The 18484-nt window shown below is 49.4% G+C and overlaps 1 protein-coding gene across 3 annotated transcripts; it reads left to right on the forward strand.

Annotated features, from left to right (window-relative positions):
* Positions 1 to 140: 140 nt before the first annotated feature.
* Positions 141 to 16575, forward strand: peli3 (pellino E3 ubiquitin protein ligase family member 3). 3 transcript variants are annotated; one of them, XM_029250779.1, is made up of 7 exons: positions 141 to 184; positions 12672 to 12872; positions 13238 to 13367; positions 13472 to 13573; positions 13766 to 13969; positions 14638 to 14826; positions 15835 to 16575. In XM_029250779.1, the coding sequence occupies exons 2-7, from the start codon at positions 12700 to 12702 to the stop codon at positions 16435 to 16437; spliced, it is 1401 nt and encodes a 466-aa protein (XP_029106612.1). In that variant the 5' UTR covers positions 141 to 184; positions 12672 to 12699; the 3' UTR covers positions 16438 to 16575. The 3 variants fall into 3 exon arrangements, with proteins under 3 accessions (XP_029106612.1, XP_029106611.1, XP_029106610.1); XM_029250778.1 differs by having other exon boundaries at positions 151 to 361; XM_029250777.1 differs by lacking the exon at positions 141 to 184 and having other exon boundaries at positions 12125 to 12872.
* The last annotated feature ends 1909 nt before the right edge of the window (positions 16576 to 18484 follow it).

Below are 18484 nucleotides of genomic sequence, written 5' to 3' on the forward strand. Positions count from 1 at the left end.
TGCACGACCGCTGGGGCGGAGCCGAAGCCAGCCATTGGTAAGGTGTGGATAATTGAGTACCGATCCAGCCAATGATACGCAGACGGGGGCGGGCATAGAGGGGTATCTTTTACACACAGATGGGCGTGACGACACGCGCCTGGCGGGGGACTCGCCTTCGGGGGACGGTCTCGGTACCTCCCGTGTAAGTGATGACAACGGAACGGCAATGCGGAGGCCGTTCATTCTTATGATACCGCAATCAAAATCACCTCGCTAGGGGGACTGACTGTACCAGCGCAGAGCCTGGCTGGTGCATCGGCGGCCGGCGGCTGGAAGGGCGCTTCAAAGCAAGCAGAGCTCCATCGGCGAACATCATTCAGTAGGTTTTTATTATTCCTCACAGTCACAGTCCGTGGGGTTTAAATTACTGGGCATGATCATCATCGGATCGCATCGCCGCGCTGTACGTATGTATTCCGCGGCGTTACTGCGTTACAGACATGACGCTTGTTTTTGTGATGACTGTACTAGTCTAGTGTCGCGGTGCAGTGTGGGTGCTGTAAAAATAGATGGATGACGGCTCATTTAATCACTAGTAATAATAATGTCGCCAGTGTGTGTGCGGTACCCTAGGCTAGTGGTATTTCTATTTCTTGCTCAAAAAAAGATGCTGACATTAGGCTATCCCACGATCACAGAGACTGCAGATATATCATTTTGTAGAAAATTTTGTCTACATTATACACTTCACTTGTTGTGTCTGTGTAAATTCACTATTCGTGATAAACATAAGAAGAAACAAGAAATTCTGTCGCTGTCAGTCGGAAACGGCGAACGGAACAAATCAAATTGGTCGCGATCTTTGGTGTTTCTCGAGAAGGGAATCAATTGTGTCCTGATCATGCGAAATGTCATATTGCCATATTATATGAAATCATGAATACTGTAGCGACGGTGAGAAAACGCGCGTCGCACGAGTCACTTGTTTGCTGGAGTCGCTCGCGCACGAACTTGGACGGACGCGACAGCGCGGCGGCCTCGCGACCCTCGGCGCGCGCCCGACGGATGCGCTCCGCCGTCCGTCCGCGGCTCGCTCGGTGAGTGGCGCGCGGCCGAGCCGAGGAGAAGCGGTTCGAGCGCGCGGCTGAGCGACTGTGCGACGGAGGGAGACGCAATCCGGTGCAATCCGTCCGCGGATGGCGCAACGCCGGCGGGGAGGAGGAGCGGCCGGGGCTCGAGACGCGGGGCGCGAGAGCGCGGCGGACCGCTCAGTCTTTTGGGTCCGAAATGACACTTCGGACACCATCGTCGTCATCATCATCATCATTATCATCAGTGCACCATCTGATATTTTATTTCCTCATTTTAGAATCCATTTATCATGAGACCTTATTCATTGTTGTTATTATTATTGCTAGCAATAATAATATTACTTTAATAATGTTCTACCAGTGTTAAATACATTTACATTACATTTATTCATTTATCAGACACTTCTTCAAAGCGACGTACATCTCTCAGCGAAAATACAATGTTCATTACATTAAGAGAGAAAAGAGCTATAGCTGCAGACATGTGTGATTCTTAAGTAAACCTAGTTTGCTGCTTTCCACTTGATGCACCGATGTTCATCACTCGAGTAGGTGCATTAAAGGCAGGATAGATGAATCCCAATAACCTTCCTTCACATTTTTTTTCAGTAAGGTACACAAATATTTACCTCCAATGCTGGTGGAGTAGCAACTGTGTAAAGGCTTACCTGGGGATGCTCATGAAGTTACGGTGCATGAACATTTACACCATACATGAGCTGGAGAGATCTTGGGCGAAGTGAGTCTGGAAAAGGTGAGTTTTCAGACCCTTCTTGAATGTAGACAGAGATTCAGCAGTTCTGAGTGACAGGGGGAGGTCGTTCCACCACAAAGGAGCCAGAACCGAGAACCTCCGCACTTTACTTATATTACTTATACTTATATAATTATACTTAAATAACGTTTACAATGCAGTATTAGTGTAAAACGCTTAGAGTCATACTTACAGGCACACAGCCTACTTAAATGATCAACTTAAGTTGCCTTTGAGCGTTCAGAAGCGTCTCGATAAAGTATGGCCGTAACGAAGCAGGTGTAAATAACGTGGTATTAGAAGTTGTCACGTCATCAAGGTTTTTACTTTATCTGTTAGGCAGAGAGCCCAGAGACAGTGACATTAATCAAGTGGCTGCGCTGGGAGGTGAGGTGAGGCGAGGCGAGGCGAGAGAGTGGGCTGGAGTGGGTGCAAGGTGCAGGGGGTGGTGGCCGTGTGCGGTCCTCCTTTCTAAATAAATGGCTTCCCGGTCCTTTGCAGTGTGTTCGCTGTTGGTCGGACTCGTGCTGAAATATAGAACGGTGCACATGGGTGTTTCTTCTGTTCTGTCTAAAAGGTTCTTCGCTCTAACCCATCTAGAAGGTATTTAGAAAAGGGCATTTTAAATCATCTACGCACAAAACTATTCGTATGATTGTGAATAACTCCTGCTATTTCTACTCAGCTGTGGAGCGTTATGAGTACAACAGGGCCCTTTAAGTTCTAAATAAAAAAGAAAAGAAGAATAAAAAAGGAATAGAAATGAAAATTCCTTTAGTGTCGCAATCAGTCTAATTTATGTGGACCCTACCGAAGGCTCCATTAGCAGCAATTTGCCGAAGACAAATACTGTATAACGCAGTTGTGACGATACTTCATGCATTAGCACGGAGAAACGGTTGGCCCAGTTCAGAGAGGTCCTAGTGGTAAGTGCTGCCAAGCCCACTTGTTACAAATGTACAGTAAAATGTTGACCTTGTTGGTTTGATTCATTCCATCGGCCAAGACTGAACGTGCCGAACGGTGCGGTAAGCCAGGAGAAGGAAGGAGGGAAGGAGCAGGTTGGTAGCGAACAGAGTCGGTAAAGGCCGAGGTCGGTGCCAGAGACTGGGCTCACGGACTATCCAGGTGGCGCTGAGTGATCAGCGCTCCTGCAGGTAGCGCCATGTCAAGGCCTGAGGTCAGACGTGGGAAGCAGGAGGTGGGTGGACTGGTAACAGTCCTACTCTATTTCTACAAGAACAAGTTCAGAAAAGTTTTCGGACGGAATTACGCGCATGTCGGGCTATGTTTAGAATGTAAAGAAGTTAGCTACATATCTTGCCTACTTGTGGTGAAATGAAATCCTCCCCCAGACCTGTTTCAAAACAGGTGGGATCTAATCCTGCTTCTGGTGTGAGAAACGTACCAGTTTTTTGTTTTCCTCTATTTCCGCTGGAAGGCGGCACTTGCTCAAGGCCTGGGGTCTGGGGAGAGAAAACAGGAGTTCTCTTCTAGACAGCTTATCGTAATAGAATGTCACGTGTGCTCCAGTGGTAGAGGCAGGGTTGGTGGAGTCAGTCCTCCTTGGGGACTCATGTTGTCACCTGCTGAGCAGAAGTGGAGCGGAGCTCAGGCGCAGAGGGGCAGTAAAGAACGGCGTGTCGGAGGCACGTGAGATCAGTCAGACGTGAACGTGGCATTCGTACGTACGAGTTCAAATCCTTATCAATATGCCTCTTTAACATTTTTACCGCGGAGAGGCAGTGCTGTCAAAATGTTATTTTTACGGTATTATTAAAGGATGTAGCCAATGAAAAGGGAGAAACTGATGAGAAGACAGACAACTTAGATATTCAAAAAGTAAATTTTGCATCAGTGTTGAGAACGACTCGGAATAAACCCGTGGAAACACTTATGTGAACGCATCTGAATAGCTGCGCTCTTTCTGCTCGAGGCAGAGAACAAACTAAATGTCTTGCGAAAAACAGAATTTGTTTTTTCAAAGGTAGAAGTGTGTTTCCCCCCCTTTAAATAAACAGTCAAATAGGTGAATGTCCATTTCTTTCCCATGGATGAGTTTTGACCTGGAAGGAAACACTCAGGTGCTTATGGAAATTTCTAGCAACAACGTAAAGAATAATATTTCGTGAGGCGGCACGCAGGTAGAGGGATGTGCATATGGCCTGAGGAAGTGAATCTTCTTAAGACAACTGGAGCATGAGAGGAACTCGGTGCTACGCAGCAGCACGTTGCGGCACGGAAGGGCTCCAGAAAAGAATTAGCGAGCTTGAGCAGCGTGGGGCGGGGGGCTGGGGGGGCAGACGCTTGCCAGGCAGCAGCGGGGTGGCGAGCGTGGGCTGGGACACTGGGTCATCGTGGTCGAGGGTGTGACGTGCCAGTACTGGAGTTTCGTAATGGAGGTGGGCTGCCAAAAGCTCCTCGCGGAGGAGCGCGGGAGCAGGTCGGGTGGGAAGAGGGCGGGTGGGCAGCAGTGCCGTGGGAGCTCAGCGAAGCAGTGAAATCATGGTCGCGTCGGTGGGGAGAGAGCAGGTACGCGAGAGGAGCGGATCCTGGACCGGCAGATGGGTGGAGCAGAGGGTTGGGACGTCGGACTTGAGAAAAGCTGGGGGACTGACTCTCGTTATGGGGGAAGGTGGTACACGGAACTGCGAGGTGGCAGGGTGACGTTTATCTTGTTTTAAGACTGACGCTGAGATTATTTCTTTGCCGAAGTAAGTGTTTGGTTACCTTCTAACTTCTCAAGATGTGCCTGGACCGTACGCTTGAAATGGCAAGTTGTGTGATTCTCTCATGTTTTCAAAGGCAACGTACAATGTCCCTTCACGAGCAAAGCTGTGCTTCATTTGTTGTGGTAAAGTCACCATTTCACTCATCAGTAGCAATGAGTGGGCAGTAAATAATGTTCCCATGAACTGCTAAGAACCTGATCTGCGAAAGCATGGATGAAAATGTACAGACAAGCATTGCATAAGTAGAGGAGCACATAAATACACACATTTCAGGACGCCCCATATAAATATACATAGTTATAAATAGAAGGTACAACAAGGAGAAGTTGCTGGAGGGATCGAAGAGCGCAGGCTAACAGAGAAATAGATGATCTGCGTTGTAAGCGATATTGGAGGAGCCGAAGGGTTCGGAGAAGCACATTTGACCGGCTCAACGGCCGCGTTCGGCAATCGGCGGAACTGCAGCGGTTATTTTTAGAGCTTTGTTTACCGAGGATCTAACTGCCCACAAAGCACATCCCTGGTAATTGACCGATTCCCCAGACGAGAAGGTGGATGAGGCACGATTTCAGCGGGGGCCAGAGTCACCCTCACGGTGGGCAAGACCGCCGGAGGGTCGGGTGGGGAGTACGGCGTGGGTTGCTGAGGACGGTGGGTTCTTGCTCGAAAAGGGCGCAAAGGTCATTCCAAAGGGCAAGTGCACAAGTTTTCTGACCTTCAGGTCCTCTCATGACGTCTCCCTTGGTGCGATCCTTCAAGTGCAGGTGCATGAGCTCTTAAAACGCCATTCTAGAGAGAGCATGTAAATATAGGCAGTCTGCAAAGGCTGCGTGTTCATCACAAGCAGCGAGGTTCATGCAAAACAGTTCTTACCCTCATGGTTCGCTCACGTCAGTACTGTGCATGTGGAGAACGATCAGTGGGAAGAAACCATCAGCTCGAGGATGGCGAATGGGACGTGTGTCATGGCGAGCTCTGCCTACGTAAACCACGGCACTCGAATTCTCGTCGAGAGGAGCCGACATGCTGTAAAACGACATTATCAAGGCTGAGCTCTGCAGCAAGCCTTCCTGTGCTACCCATCACTGCGGACACCGCGTTTCCTTAACCTCTCGGTCTTTGAGAGCGGATGGGATCATCTCAGCCTTTAGCTCTTCTCCTTTTTGGTTCCCCAGCGCTGTGGATATTGTTCGTGGTATAGTGAGTATATTGAACAAGTGAGATGCTCTAGGCAGGCAAAGGAAAGCACAGCAGACTCACTGTCAGTGGCTGCAAATGCACATAAGTAGTGAAGTGCAAAAGCCACGAAACGCAAGCAGTTGCCATGGCTTGCGTGTCCTGGGCCAGTGCCGCTCTGCATGTGCAGCGTCTCCGGAATGTTGGCTAAATGGCAAAAAGGGACGAGAGGCGCGATGTGGCGGTAGCTGGTGCCGACACGAAAGCGGAAAGCTCCGGATGGGCTGCAGTCGTTCTTGGTGGCTCTGCTCGGCCTCCGGTTTGCAGGAGCCGTAAAACGTGGCGTTTCTTCAAGGAGCTGGTGGGGCACCGTCTTCGCGAAGCCCATTTCGGACGTGCCCGAACCCCCGTTTTCGACGAACAGCCCGCTTCCCGTGTGAGGAACACCAAGCTCCGTGTCAGCATGCGCTATACAGTTCCCTAGTGCTGACGCTCCGGCGCAATGTGCTTGACAGCAGCCAAGACGGCTGTGCCTCAGCTTCTTGAGCAGCGCACGCTGCAGTAAAAAAGCGCGCCTGAAAATTGAGTTCCGCAGCGCCTCTGAAACGGTTCAGCCGTGCTGCTTCGCCACAAGTTTCTACTGCACTTGCAAGTTTATTATTGTTGCGACGAGGAAGCCTTACGCCGGTCGCCGCGTATTTCCGAGACGCCCTTACGGCCTGCGGGTGAAGCACGGAGAGGCACGAGGGACCGAGCCGTTTCGGGCGGCGGCGCTTTCGTAACGCTGGAAAGGGAGCTGTCGGATGACTGATAGAGGCAGGCCGTGTGTACGTGTGGCCCGGGGGGTCGAACGCACGCCGTCGCCCCGTTTCTTAGCGCCAGCAGAGCTCCGCTTAGAACAGCTAACACCGAGTGCTGCTAAATGCATCTCAGAAGACGGAAGTTGCTTAGCAACAGTTGCCAAAAACATCCACTGTCGCAATGCACACCGGAAGTTTCATTTCTTGCATTTTCCTGCCTTTCTCCTGAAAATCGAGCGAAGTTTACCTTCGCGTTTGTCTGCCGCCTCGGCTTCGGACGTTTGCCCTGGGCCCGGCGTCAGTGCCACGTCGAACGTTGACTCATCCAGCGTTTGGTGCTCGAGCAGCAGATCGCACAGTTGAGTCGGAGCACTCTGCAGTTCACTTCGCTTGTTTGCGTCATAAGAGCTCTGCTTACCAACCATTGTCTGTTTTTTCTCAGTGCCCCTCGAATTCCCCTCGAATGCCCCTTGCATATGGACCGGAACACATTACTTTGTAGCTTTAGTTTGCTCCTTCCACAGCAATCCGTGCCGGTGGCTTCGTGGTGCTTCCGCCGGAGGCCGTAGAGAGAAATGTCTCTACTTGAGGCAGATGCAAGAAGGTCATCGGTTTCTTGCTGTAGCCTTGTTGTCTTTGATTGCTGGTCACTTCATTGTATTGATTTGGTTGCACCAAGTCTTTTGATGGGTGACAAAGAAGATTCGGGGCTCCAGGCAGGGAAGGTAGAGCAGGAATCGCCGTGTTGCGAAGCTGGAAGAGCTTCTTTCTATGGTTCTATGGTTTGTTACTGTATTCATGTTCCTTTGGACAAAATTTTACTGTTTTTATTTCACTTTGGCTATATATATGAATTAATAGAGAACTCGTGTCATGTATTCATTTACTAGCCTGCATATTTTACTACGTATTTAGCTTCAAGTCAGTGACTCATGGTTTCTGTGGAAAATGGAATGTCATTAATAAATTAAATGTGTGTAGTAGTGATGGGTCAAGTAAATTTACATTGAAAACACAGGACAAAATACCTCTCATCAAGTGATCTTATCATCGTGTCTTGAAGTTAATGGAGTAAAGAAACTGACTGGATTTGTAAAAGGCTGTCAAGGTACATGGAATTTTTATGCTTACCACTATGTAATTGCAGCATCTGAAAATATGATGATTATTTCATCGCACAGGTTGTTGACAATTCAAAATATCAATCAGAATGACACTGTACACCATCATTTTTCAGAAGAGAAGAATCATCAGATGTTTTGTCTCCAGCTTTCAGTACAGTTTTAGCAACTTAAAACCACAGTATTTGTACTTGCGCAGCCATAATTACTTTTTATGATATAATTGTAGCACTTTCCCAGCATCTTTAGAGCTCTCATGATATTTTGTAATTTTCAACATTTCTTAATTGTACACTGTATTTTTTTTTTTTTAAATAGATGGCAGTCTGTCATTTTTCACTTTTACTTGTGTTAGAAGTTACTTTGTCATCCGTAATGTTCCCATGCAGGTACCTTTTTGTCACGACATAATGTATTCGTGCACACTGAGTGCTCCTTAACAAATTGAGGCCCACATATATTTCACTTGGACCGTTAAGTAATGCATGCAAAGATTTATTGTTACTGCATGCAGTCGTATTTACCTGCTATAAATGCTACAGTAGAGAGCAAATGCAACTGTAGCCATTGTGTAGAAGACTGTGAGATATGCAAATTAATACCTACAGATATTTATCCAAGTACCTGGTGCTCTCCTAAACAACACTTGTGATCAGCGGACAGCAGCCGCAGTAAAAAATAAAATCCCACCTATTGAGAATTTCAGAAAAGAAAAAATAGACGTCATTTGCTGTAGTTGCTCATTCTTGTCGAAGTCATTTTTGTCTTATCAGTCTGTGTGATTCTAATGATTTCCGTTTCAGTTTCATTTTACTCAATTATAAAATAAGTATTAGCCCATTACGCGGTAGCGCGGTGGGTCTGGGGTTCGAGTCCCACTTGGGGTGCCTTGCGACGGACCGGCGTCCCGTCCTGGGTGTGTCCCCTCCCCCTCCGGCCTTACGCCCTGTGTTACCGGGTAGGCTCCGGTTCCCCGTGACCCTGTATGGGACAAGCGGTTCTGAAAATGTGCGTGCGTGTGTGTGTGTGTGTGTGTGTGTGTGTGTGTGTGTGTGTGTATGTGTGTTTTAGCCCATTAAAGTTATGTGTAATACACACAGTTATTTAATTAACAGAGGACATATCAAGATTTTATGATGCTGACTTATGGCTAAAAATGCTGGCCTACTTATCCCACTTCTGACACCAATACAGGAACTATTCTCGTGCCCATTGCTATCTTCTAGACGGCAGCGCTGCCTCGGCTATGTAGTATCCGGAGTGGATCATACACCTGCTGTTAGTTATTGCCAAGAGGACACTTCCTAGGTGTTCAGTGTTGAAGGTCGCTTTTGATCTCATGTTCTTAGCATTTGCAACCTTCTTTGCTTTGATTTCTAGTTCTGTAGCGTTTCCCTTCCCAGGTTTTGGACAATTTTTCTAACATATCAGCTTTTATACTAACAATTTAAACATACATTTTATTCATTCTGACTCTCTGGATTTTGATCATTTTGACTGCATAGCCATAATTGTCCAATTCATGAGCTCAGCTTTCACATCAATCTGTTTTTGTGTCCGTTCCTGCTGTTTACACAGGTTCTACTGTGATTTCCCACTATGTCTGGATTTGACTTGGCACTACAGGTCAGACTGATGGTGCCAGCTGTCCTCATAAGTGAAAGACGCATGCTTTCCCAGAAAGCAGGGCGTAGCAGCACTGCCGCATCTCGGCACGGCCACGGTAAACCACGACGCACAAGAGAGATGACAGGTGGAGGTTGTTAGCAAATGGGCCTCATTCAGAGGCCTGTGTAGACGGCAGCCTATGAGTCTTCGCTCACTCTTGGACTCGTCTTCATCCGTTCGAGTGCCAAGCCATCTGTTGTTCAAAGGGCCAGGCCTCCTCCTCCAACGTCTCCATGTGCACGACCTTCACACATCTCTAGTTCTAGCTTCACGTTGCCTCCTCTCACTGCTTTTCCGTGTCTCCTTTCGGAGAGTTTTCTCCCTTTGTGCTACACTCTAGACTCTAACTGCGCCTGCTAGTTACCACACGTCGGGCTGGTCCATCGTTTCTTCTTTCATTTGCGTCCCGTCCCTCTCCGTGTTCTACGGTTGTGCACTAAGGTGCGAGGCTAGGAACCGGTCGGCTCTTGCATTGCAGCTGTGACATAGAAAGACGTGTTATTAAATGCATGGCTATTCCAATGATTTGTGCAAATCCAGTGAAAAATGTGTGTCTCAACAATAGTGTTTGTTCCTATGTGGCATGGAAATAGTGCTGATTGTGTTTATTTTTGCCTGCTCGGTATTTCTTGCGGTTTGACACGTGACGGTCATTCATTCTGATTTTTAAAGGGCTGGTCAGGGAATGTTCTTTGGCAACATCAGAGCTCCTCTTAGGCTCTTTCACTCTGCTTGCAAAATGAAAAAGTGGAGAAAAGAGAGAGGGGGATTGCAGAGTCACGTATCTTTTTGAGGATTCATTCTTGAGACTGTCTCTGCTTTTGTGTGTGGGTGTGTATTCAGAGCATTGTCATTGTGTGGCAAAAAAGCCAGAATTTCACTGGCTTTCTCTCTATTTTTGCCTTTGTGATTCTTTGTGCTGCAATGAGAAGCAACGACATTAAATAAACAGGATGATTAAAAATAGAAGTGTTAACAACTGCATGGCAATATGTAACTCTTCTAAAAGCTCTATCCTTCCTACCTACATGTTCATATTGTCGTTACATCCCTTCCTCCATCGCCTCCACCCTCCTCCGTTTTCCCCAGATTTGTGGCAGTGGGTTGATTAGAATGAGTCTGGTGGAGAATAAGCGATCCATCACCCTGCCAAGGGCAAGCGCGTGCGTGCGCGGACACACACGCACACACACACGCACACGCGCGCGCACACACACACACACACACGCACACACACAGAGTCTCCTTACACTGAGTCACAGGCCCTATCCTTGGTGGTCACTTTGTGCCCCTGTCTCTTTGTCATCCTCATTTTTAGTTCCTTTCTCTTTTTTCCCAGCATCAGTCTCACACTCCTTCTTTCTCCTCCTTCCAACCATCTTCCTTTGTTCCTCTTTACTCCTCCCCCTTTTTTGTTCTCCCTCCTGCTCTTTCTCGAGGCTCCTGCATTGCCATGCCTTCTCTATTTTTGGCTCCTCCTATCCATTTACCCACCCATGTTACCCCCCCGGCACCACCTCACCATGTTCTGTCACCGACCTCTTCTTTCTTCATGGAATATTGCTTTCATTTGCCCTGGACGGAAATTACCGTAGTAAAAATGATCAGCTATGCAAATCATGCTCTTAGCTCAGCTAATATATTTTAAAACTGTGCAACAATAAAAATAAAAGGGCTGAAAATGTTTTCCATCAGAAGACATATATGGCAAGAGTACAAAGTCAAGGGTAACTAGAAATGTTATTTTGAAGCAAAATATTTTGCACTCTTTGAATGCGTTTCCTTTGTCAATAAACCTTCGGACACATTTAACTCATGACATTATTGTGGTGAAATCCTGAAGTACTGTATTCATTTCCTTTACACTGATGACCTGTTGTTAATATTTCTCATGTTGATGAAATTGTCTTCATAGAGAATTTTCTCCTTCAAGATGCAGCGACTTGTGCGAACATATTTACTGGATGACTTGCATTAATAAGTAATGGATTTATGTGAATTAAAGTGGAGGTAATGAGCAGATGTGACTCCTTCAGTCCAACATAAACTGCAGTTTTTTCTTTTGTTTCGAGCATCCTCTTTGAACATAGATAGTGCTGTTGTCTCATGACACCTGGACATGGGTTCACTGCCCACTCAGTCTGTGGGCAGTTTGCATGTTCTCACCATGTTCATGTGAGTTTCCTGCGGGTGCTCTGGTTTCCTCCCACAGTCCAAGATGTGGGCTGCTTCAAAGCCAGTGGCTAGAGAACAGTCTCCAGGCCACTACAACCCTGCACAGGACAAGCTGCTGCTGGTATTGGATGGATGAAAGGACAAGTTCAATCGCAATGCACATAAAATCAGTCATTTCTCAAGTTAAACTGAACCTAAAAAGGTCGTACAGTTTACTGTCTCGGCTCATAGTATTCGTGTTTTATTAGTACCCGATTGCGGTGCTTTCTGACAGCATAGCCTTTTTCAGCTCGTTCCCACTTCTCTCAGAAGCCAAGACTGGCTCTTCAACGTCCCATGTTTCTGCTCACCGTGGTCCTCTAATTTCAAAGATGATCATTTGACGTTTATCATGGGACACACTGACATAACACACAGTCTAGTGGTCTGAGAAAATTAACCCAGATATGAGCTTTCGTATTTTCTTACCCTTTTCTGGTTGCGCAGTGCTTTGGACCCAAAGATTACAGGTTCAGATCCCACCTCCAGCTGTCCCAGCTCCACCTTTGAGTAAAGTACTTAACCTGAATTGCTTCTGTAAAATTACCCAGCTGTATAAATGGGTAAAAAAAAATTCTAAGTAACTTAACACTGTAAGTTGCTCTGGAGAAAATTGTCACATAAATGATTAAATGTAAATGGATCACAAGTGAGTTATTGCTATTGCATAATTGTTCATGAATGTGATTTTTTTTTCAGTTGTTCTGGCGATAGGTTGATCTTGAAAACTCATACCTGCACCCACCATATACCCACAGGGAGACCCAAACGTACGCACCCGGCGACCTGTCTTGGTTACCACAGACAAACGCCGAGCTGAGATTTTCGAGACCGTGCCCACAGTCCAGATCCCTTTCTCCATGCCAGCCTAAAAGAAAGAGACAGTGAAGCAGGAAAGCAGAGTGTGTCCCCTCTTGCCCTGCGAACCAGTACAGTTGTATTGACAGTGGCAACCAAGTAAAAAACTGGCAATTTTTTGGATCATGTTGTAAAACTGTGTACTGCTGCTGCCTCTGGACACCAAAAACCCTCGGTGGTCCACAGTTTGGCAGCCCCTGCTTTAGTGCTCAGAGTACATTTATGCTGTCGAATGTCCCCTCGCTCAAAGTACTGACTGGGGGTCTCGCTTCCAGTTGCCTGTCTGTGTTGTGGCCGGTGGGCATGGTGCTGGAGGGCAGCTCTGAGGCCCTGTACCCCCCTCCATCCCTGGAGCTCCGTCCATCCTGCAACAAGAGCCAGCCCTCTCCCCCGCTGGGCTCTGGCTCCCAGCCCCATGACAGCTTCTACCAGGGGGACAAGGAGCAGGTGAAGTATGGGGAGCTCATCGTTTTGGGGTAAGTTACCTCCGGCTGGACCGGACTGCCATGGGATTCAGTGCTCTGGGTCTTTGTGAGCAGCTCTTCAGTTAAGAAATTTACGTTCAGTTGCGTCTTACGACCGCAACTCGGTTGATCCAAGAAGAAAGATTTGATGGGCACGAGAAGTGGACGGTATCGACAGGTTGTGTCCGCGCCTCAGGTTATGAAATTTGCAAGTATTTGCTCTTACTGGGGAAAAATGCAGAAGGCATAAACCCTCCCATTCGACGTTCTGACGGCTTTTGCGTTTAAGTGAAAGACATGTCCAAGGCGTGCGGTGGACAGCGGTAAGAGCACGTTATCAGAACAATGAATGGAATGGGTGTCTCTCTGGCCTTCAGGTACAATGGCTCCTTGGCCAATGGAGACAAGGGTCGCAGGAGAAGTCGCCTGGCACTTTACAAAAGGCCCAAAGCCAATGGAGTCAAACCTGACATTATACACAACATCTCTACCCCCCTGGTGTCAAAGGTAAGCAGCCACATTTAGTCAAGTCCTGACTGGTTCTCTTCCGCTGTGCCCCATCGAAAAGCGTGTTCTTTTACGTCGCTCGACTTACGCAAACTCTTTTGCAGGCTCTGAGCAACAAAAGCCAGCACAGCATCTCGTACACCCTGTCCCGAAGTCATTCCGTCATTGTGGAGTACACGCACGACCCCACCACAGACATGTTCCAGGTGAGGACCGCGCAGTCTATCTCCGCTACGCCGGGGACGCGGACACCCGAACCCCTTCTGTGGAAAACGTGTAGCAAACCCGAACGGCCTTGGGTCGAAACAGAAGGGTCTGAACAGGGCGCACGCGATGGCCCTTATTGTCCCAGTTATGATTCATGGCTCCGAGTGTGCGGCGTTCCCCTCCCTCCCCAGATCGGACGCTCCACCGAAAGCATGATCGACTTCGTGGTGACGGACACAACGCCCAGCGGGCAGGGGGCTGCGGGGGAGGGCGGCCAGTCGGCGCAGAGCACCATATCCCGCTACGCCTGTCGCATCATATGCGAGCGCAGCCCCCCCTACACGACGCGCATCTACGCGGCAGGCTTCGACTCCTCCAACAACATCTTTCTGGGGGTGAGTAGGGTGACCGTGTCGGGGGTGTGGGGCCGTTCCTTCGCACTGTCGATTCACGCACCCAGTTGGACCTAACGTGAGCGTGGCGACACGGCCCCCTCTGCACAGCACCGACGAGCAAAGGCTCTTGTGTCGGCTTCCCGCCTCGACTCGCTGCGCTCCGGGCCTCGGTCTCCAGCGCGCTGCCACCATCCGAAAGTGCGTGGCATGCCGAGACGAAATCCGCGCGCCGGCGGAAGTGTGACGGAAATCTCGTTTGGGTGAAATGCGCTGCTGCGGCCGACCTGAGAACGCTTCGCGTCGGGGCGAAAGCGGGCCGCTCCGCGCGCCTCGTCCTGCTGCACCGGACTACTTTCCGAGCTCCGCCGATGCTGTGTTGGCTGGAAGAGTCCAAGGCACCGTGAGCGCAGGGTGGGACTTGGCGGCCAAACAACATCTGCCAGGAGACAGCGAGGAGAGCCTGGTTCATCGTCGCAAAGTGAACCGCAGGTCTGCAGCAGTGGCCTCTTGGTGTGACGAGGCCCACGAGCAGAACGCCGGCGTTCCGTGCATTTCCGTCGCGAGTGTGTAAAGTTCTCCGGGCCCTTCGGCCGTTCACGCACGCGGAGGGCTGGTGCGTTGAGCTCATCTCCTTCCTTTGTTTCTCCTGTCTGTGGGTGCTCCTTCAGGAGAGGGCTGCCAAGTGGAGGACGTCGGACGGCTTGATGGACGGACTGACCACGAACGGGGTGCTGGTCATGCACCCGGCCGGGGAGTTTGTGGCCGAGCCAGCGCCGGGGGTCTGGAGGGAGATATCCGTGTGCGGGAACGTCTACGCCCTGAGGGAAACGCGCTCGGCCCAACAGAGGGGGAAGCTGGTGAGCGAGGAACGGTGGCGAGGGCGAGGCACGACAAGCTACCGCGTTCGTCATTACCGTGGAGCCACAGGAGCTTCCGGAGTTTTCCTCGGAGAACATTTCACGCAAGTGTAGTTGAGGGAGCGGAGTGCACGTTGCGCTGTTCGCGTAGCTTCTGTTTGTTGCTTTTTGTCAATCGGTAAACGTTCCACCCGGAAACTGCGCTCAGCTGCTTGACTGTCGCCGGAAGGGGCCGAATGCCAGAATATTCTCTATTGGCGTAACAGCGAGCGTTCGAAACGGGAACTTCCGGAACGAATCACGAGATTGAAGTTTGTCACACTTAGCGTCACTTCGTCTACTTGTCACTTGGCCGACGCTTTTACCCAGAGCTCCTTACCTTGTTTGGCCCGTTTACGCAGATGAGGGTAAGTAAGTTCCGTGCTCAAGGGTACGACAGCTGTAGCAGCGAGCGGGTTTGACTCGGCCACCTTCGCTCGGTGCCCTTAACCAGCGCGCTGCCGGCTCCTCTGCTGAACTGGATGTCGAGGATAAAGCAGAGAGAATCACCAAGGTTTGCTAAGGATCAGATATCGGAGTTGGTCGATAATTCGTCTGAAACAGAAAGAGGGAGGAGGAGATATTGATCACAAACATGACTTTGATTTAACATTATGAAATGAGCCCACATGAGTGGCACAGGACAGAAATAGAGTCCTCCAGTGGCGATCAGAGCAACTGCACTTGTTTTTCTGGCACCCCTGGGATTGATGTGGTAACGTGGAAGTTTCCAGACTCTCGAAAGCTGTTTCGCGATACGTGTTCTTTCGTATTTACCCATTTTTAATCGTCCGGTGCTGCTCTGTCACACTCGCTGTCGTGTTCGCTGCGAGTAGAGGGCGAATAGAGCGTTGAACATCTTGCAGATTCACACCTTACCCGGTTTACCTGCACTCACGCTCCGTACCGCATCTTTACCCTCTTATTCCCTCTCGGACCCTCACCCGGCGGATGCTCCTCTGTTCTCAGGTGGAAAACGAGTCCAACACCCTGCAGGACGGTTCGCTGATAGACCTGTGCGGGGCCACGCTCCTGTGGCGCACCCCGGCAGGCCTGCGCCGCACCCCCACGTTGAAGCAGCTCGAGTCCCTGCGGCAGGAGCTCAACGCGGCACGGCCGCAGTGTCCCGTGGGCTTCAACACGCTCGCCTTCCCCAGCCTGGCGCAGCGGGAGATCGTGGACAAGAAGCAGCCCTGGGTCTACATGAACTGCGGCCACGTGCACGGTTACCACAACTGGGGCTTCCGGAAGGAGAAGGGGGGCGGGGCCGGCGGGGGAGGGGGCTCACTGGCCGCCACCAGCGAGAGAGAGTGCCCCATGTGTCGGCGGGTGGGGCCGTACGTACCCCTGTGGCTGGGCTGCGAGGGGGGCCTGTACCTGGATGCGGGCCCCCCCACCCACGCCTTCTGCCCCTGCGGCCACGTTTGCTCGGAAAAGACAGTGCAGGGCTGGAGCCAGATCCCGCTGCCCCACGGCACTCACGCCTTCCATGCCGCCTGCCCCTTCTGCGGCACCTGGCTGACGGGCGAGCAGGGCTACGTCAAACTCATCTTCCAGGGACCCCTCGACTGAGGCTGCCCGGGGGCACCGGGACTCTAGACCAGGGAGCGGGAAGGGGTGGGGGGGCGGAAAGAAGGCCAGACATGAGGTGTCAGAGGAGGAGACGGAGGACAACACCATGTTAGGTAGGCAAGGAGAATGTGTTGAATATTTAAAAAAAGGGGCCTCGTGGGTGAGTCTTAATAAAGACGAATAAAAATGTGAACGACTCACGAGTTCTTTGTATGTCACAGTGATTTAGGCTGAAGGAAAATTATTTTCGCCCAAGAAAAGTGTAAAACGGTGCCTCGGTGGCTGTAATTACGTGATTCGGCCCGTATTAACCGTCCGCACGTCCAAGCCACGATCGCACATTCGCTCTCGCGGAGAGTTGCCGTCCCGGTTCGCCACGGGAGACGACGGTGCGTCGGGATGTCAAACGTTTCGCCCCGGGTGACGTACGGGGCAGCGGGACAACGTGGGCCGCCGAAAACGTGCCGAGATGGAGAGGCACAGCTGTGCCCAGCGTTCGTAGTGCTGCAGCGCACGTCCCCGGTGTCTACAGCTCAGCCTGTACAGCCGGGGACATTAAATCATCTAGGTGTCATCCTCAGATGTTATAACGTCCCAGGTAACGTGAAAAAGGTCGCATTTAGAAAGAGGAGGAAGGCAGAGACTTAAGAGTATGACTTAATGCACCGGAATTGGAGAACAAAATTCAACAGCTGAAAGCGCAGCCGCATCTACATATTTAGCTTTAATGTGCGTTAAGGTGCAAATTGAAGTACAACACATCAATATATGGGGGAAAAAAAAATAGTGTGCATTACATTCAAGATCTTGCTTGTGAGGAACATCATAAAAGCAGAGGTGTGCATTTCATGAAGGAAATAATGAACAGAAATGACATTAATAAGCAGGGTCCGCACAGACACCGAAATATGGATTAGTTCTCAGTTCACCAGGTTCTCTCACTATAACGAAGCAGGAAACGTGACGGCGACCCGCCGCTGTTGTGACCATGAATATATTCTTCGTTGCTCTGGTTCACGGAGAAATTTCATACCTTTACCCAAAGGCCATTTGGTTCCCATATTCCTTCCTTCTAATTCAGCATAACAGACTTGCAACTTCTTGACAGTATTGAGCTGAAGGCTAAAGTTCTGTAACATGATTTTTTACAGTTTTCTAAGTGTGTAACCGTAAGGAGGCTCAGGCACCTTTATTGAACTTACTAGATTTACACTGCAGATACACTAGAATTTTTTTAATCATGTAAATGATTTGACAAATATAATAGATGGAAGTGTAGTGCTGTACTTGGGTTGTGGTTCACGCTGTGTGGGGTTTCCTTGTTCTCACCTCTCAGGTGAATTGATCACCCTAAATTGCCCTGCTTTGGAGAAGCCAGCCCATCCAGGGTGTATCGTGACTCATGCCCTATACCTTTGGGATAGGCTCTGGACCATCATGACCCTGCACTGGAAATTACTTATTGACAAAGTATTGATAGATGGATGAATGCAATAAAATTTCTTAACAACAAAGGCATAAAAGTGCAGAACATCCATTGAAACTATCGAGTCATTATAAGTTTGGCACAATGAATTTGAAATGCAGAGAATTTAAACAACTGCCCAGGTTCTTCCAGGACTGCATTCCCTACGAGTCTGAGTAAAGGGACGTGACCAGACATCACTTTAGACAACATGGACGAAAGATACCATTCCTCATAAGTCGACTAATGGATCACTTCATCATTAACACTAGGACCAGGGCTATCAGCTCTTGCGTGCAGCAGCGGAACCTTAAATTAGAAGCCTTTCACAATTCACAGTTGTAGTAAATCACAAGCTTGTCAAGTGTCTTGATGGTCTGTGTTCCAGAAACACTCAGAGCAGGAGCTGCAGGGTGTTGAAGTCTTTCTTCTGCTCCAGATCATATTTGTTTCAAGTTTCTATTCACATGCTTATTCGCCTCATCGGGCATTTCAGGTGTAAATCAGTTAAGAGCTCAAAATTAGCACTACCACACTGAGGACTCAAGTCCTTGAAGACTAAAATTGGAAAACAGAGGAAAA

The sequence above is a fragment of the Scleropages formosus genome, chromosome 4 (assembly GCF_900964775.1).
Source record: "Scleropages formosus chromosome 4, fSclFor1.1, whole genome shotgun sequence".
NCBI lineage: Eukaryota > Metazoa > Chordata > Actinopteri > Osteoglossiformes > Osteoglossidae > Scleropages > Scleropages formosus.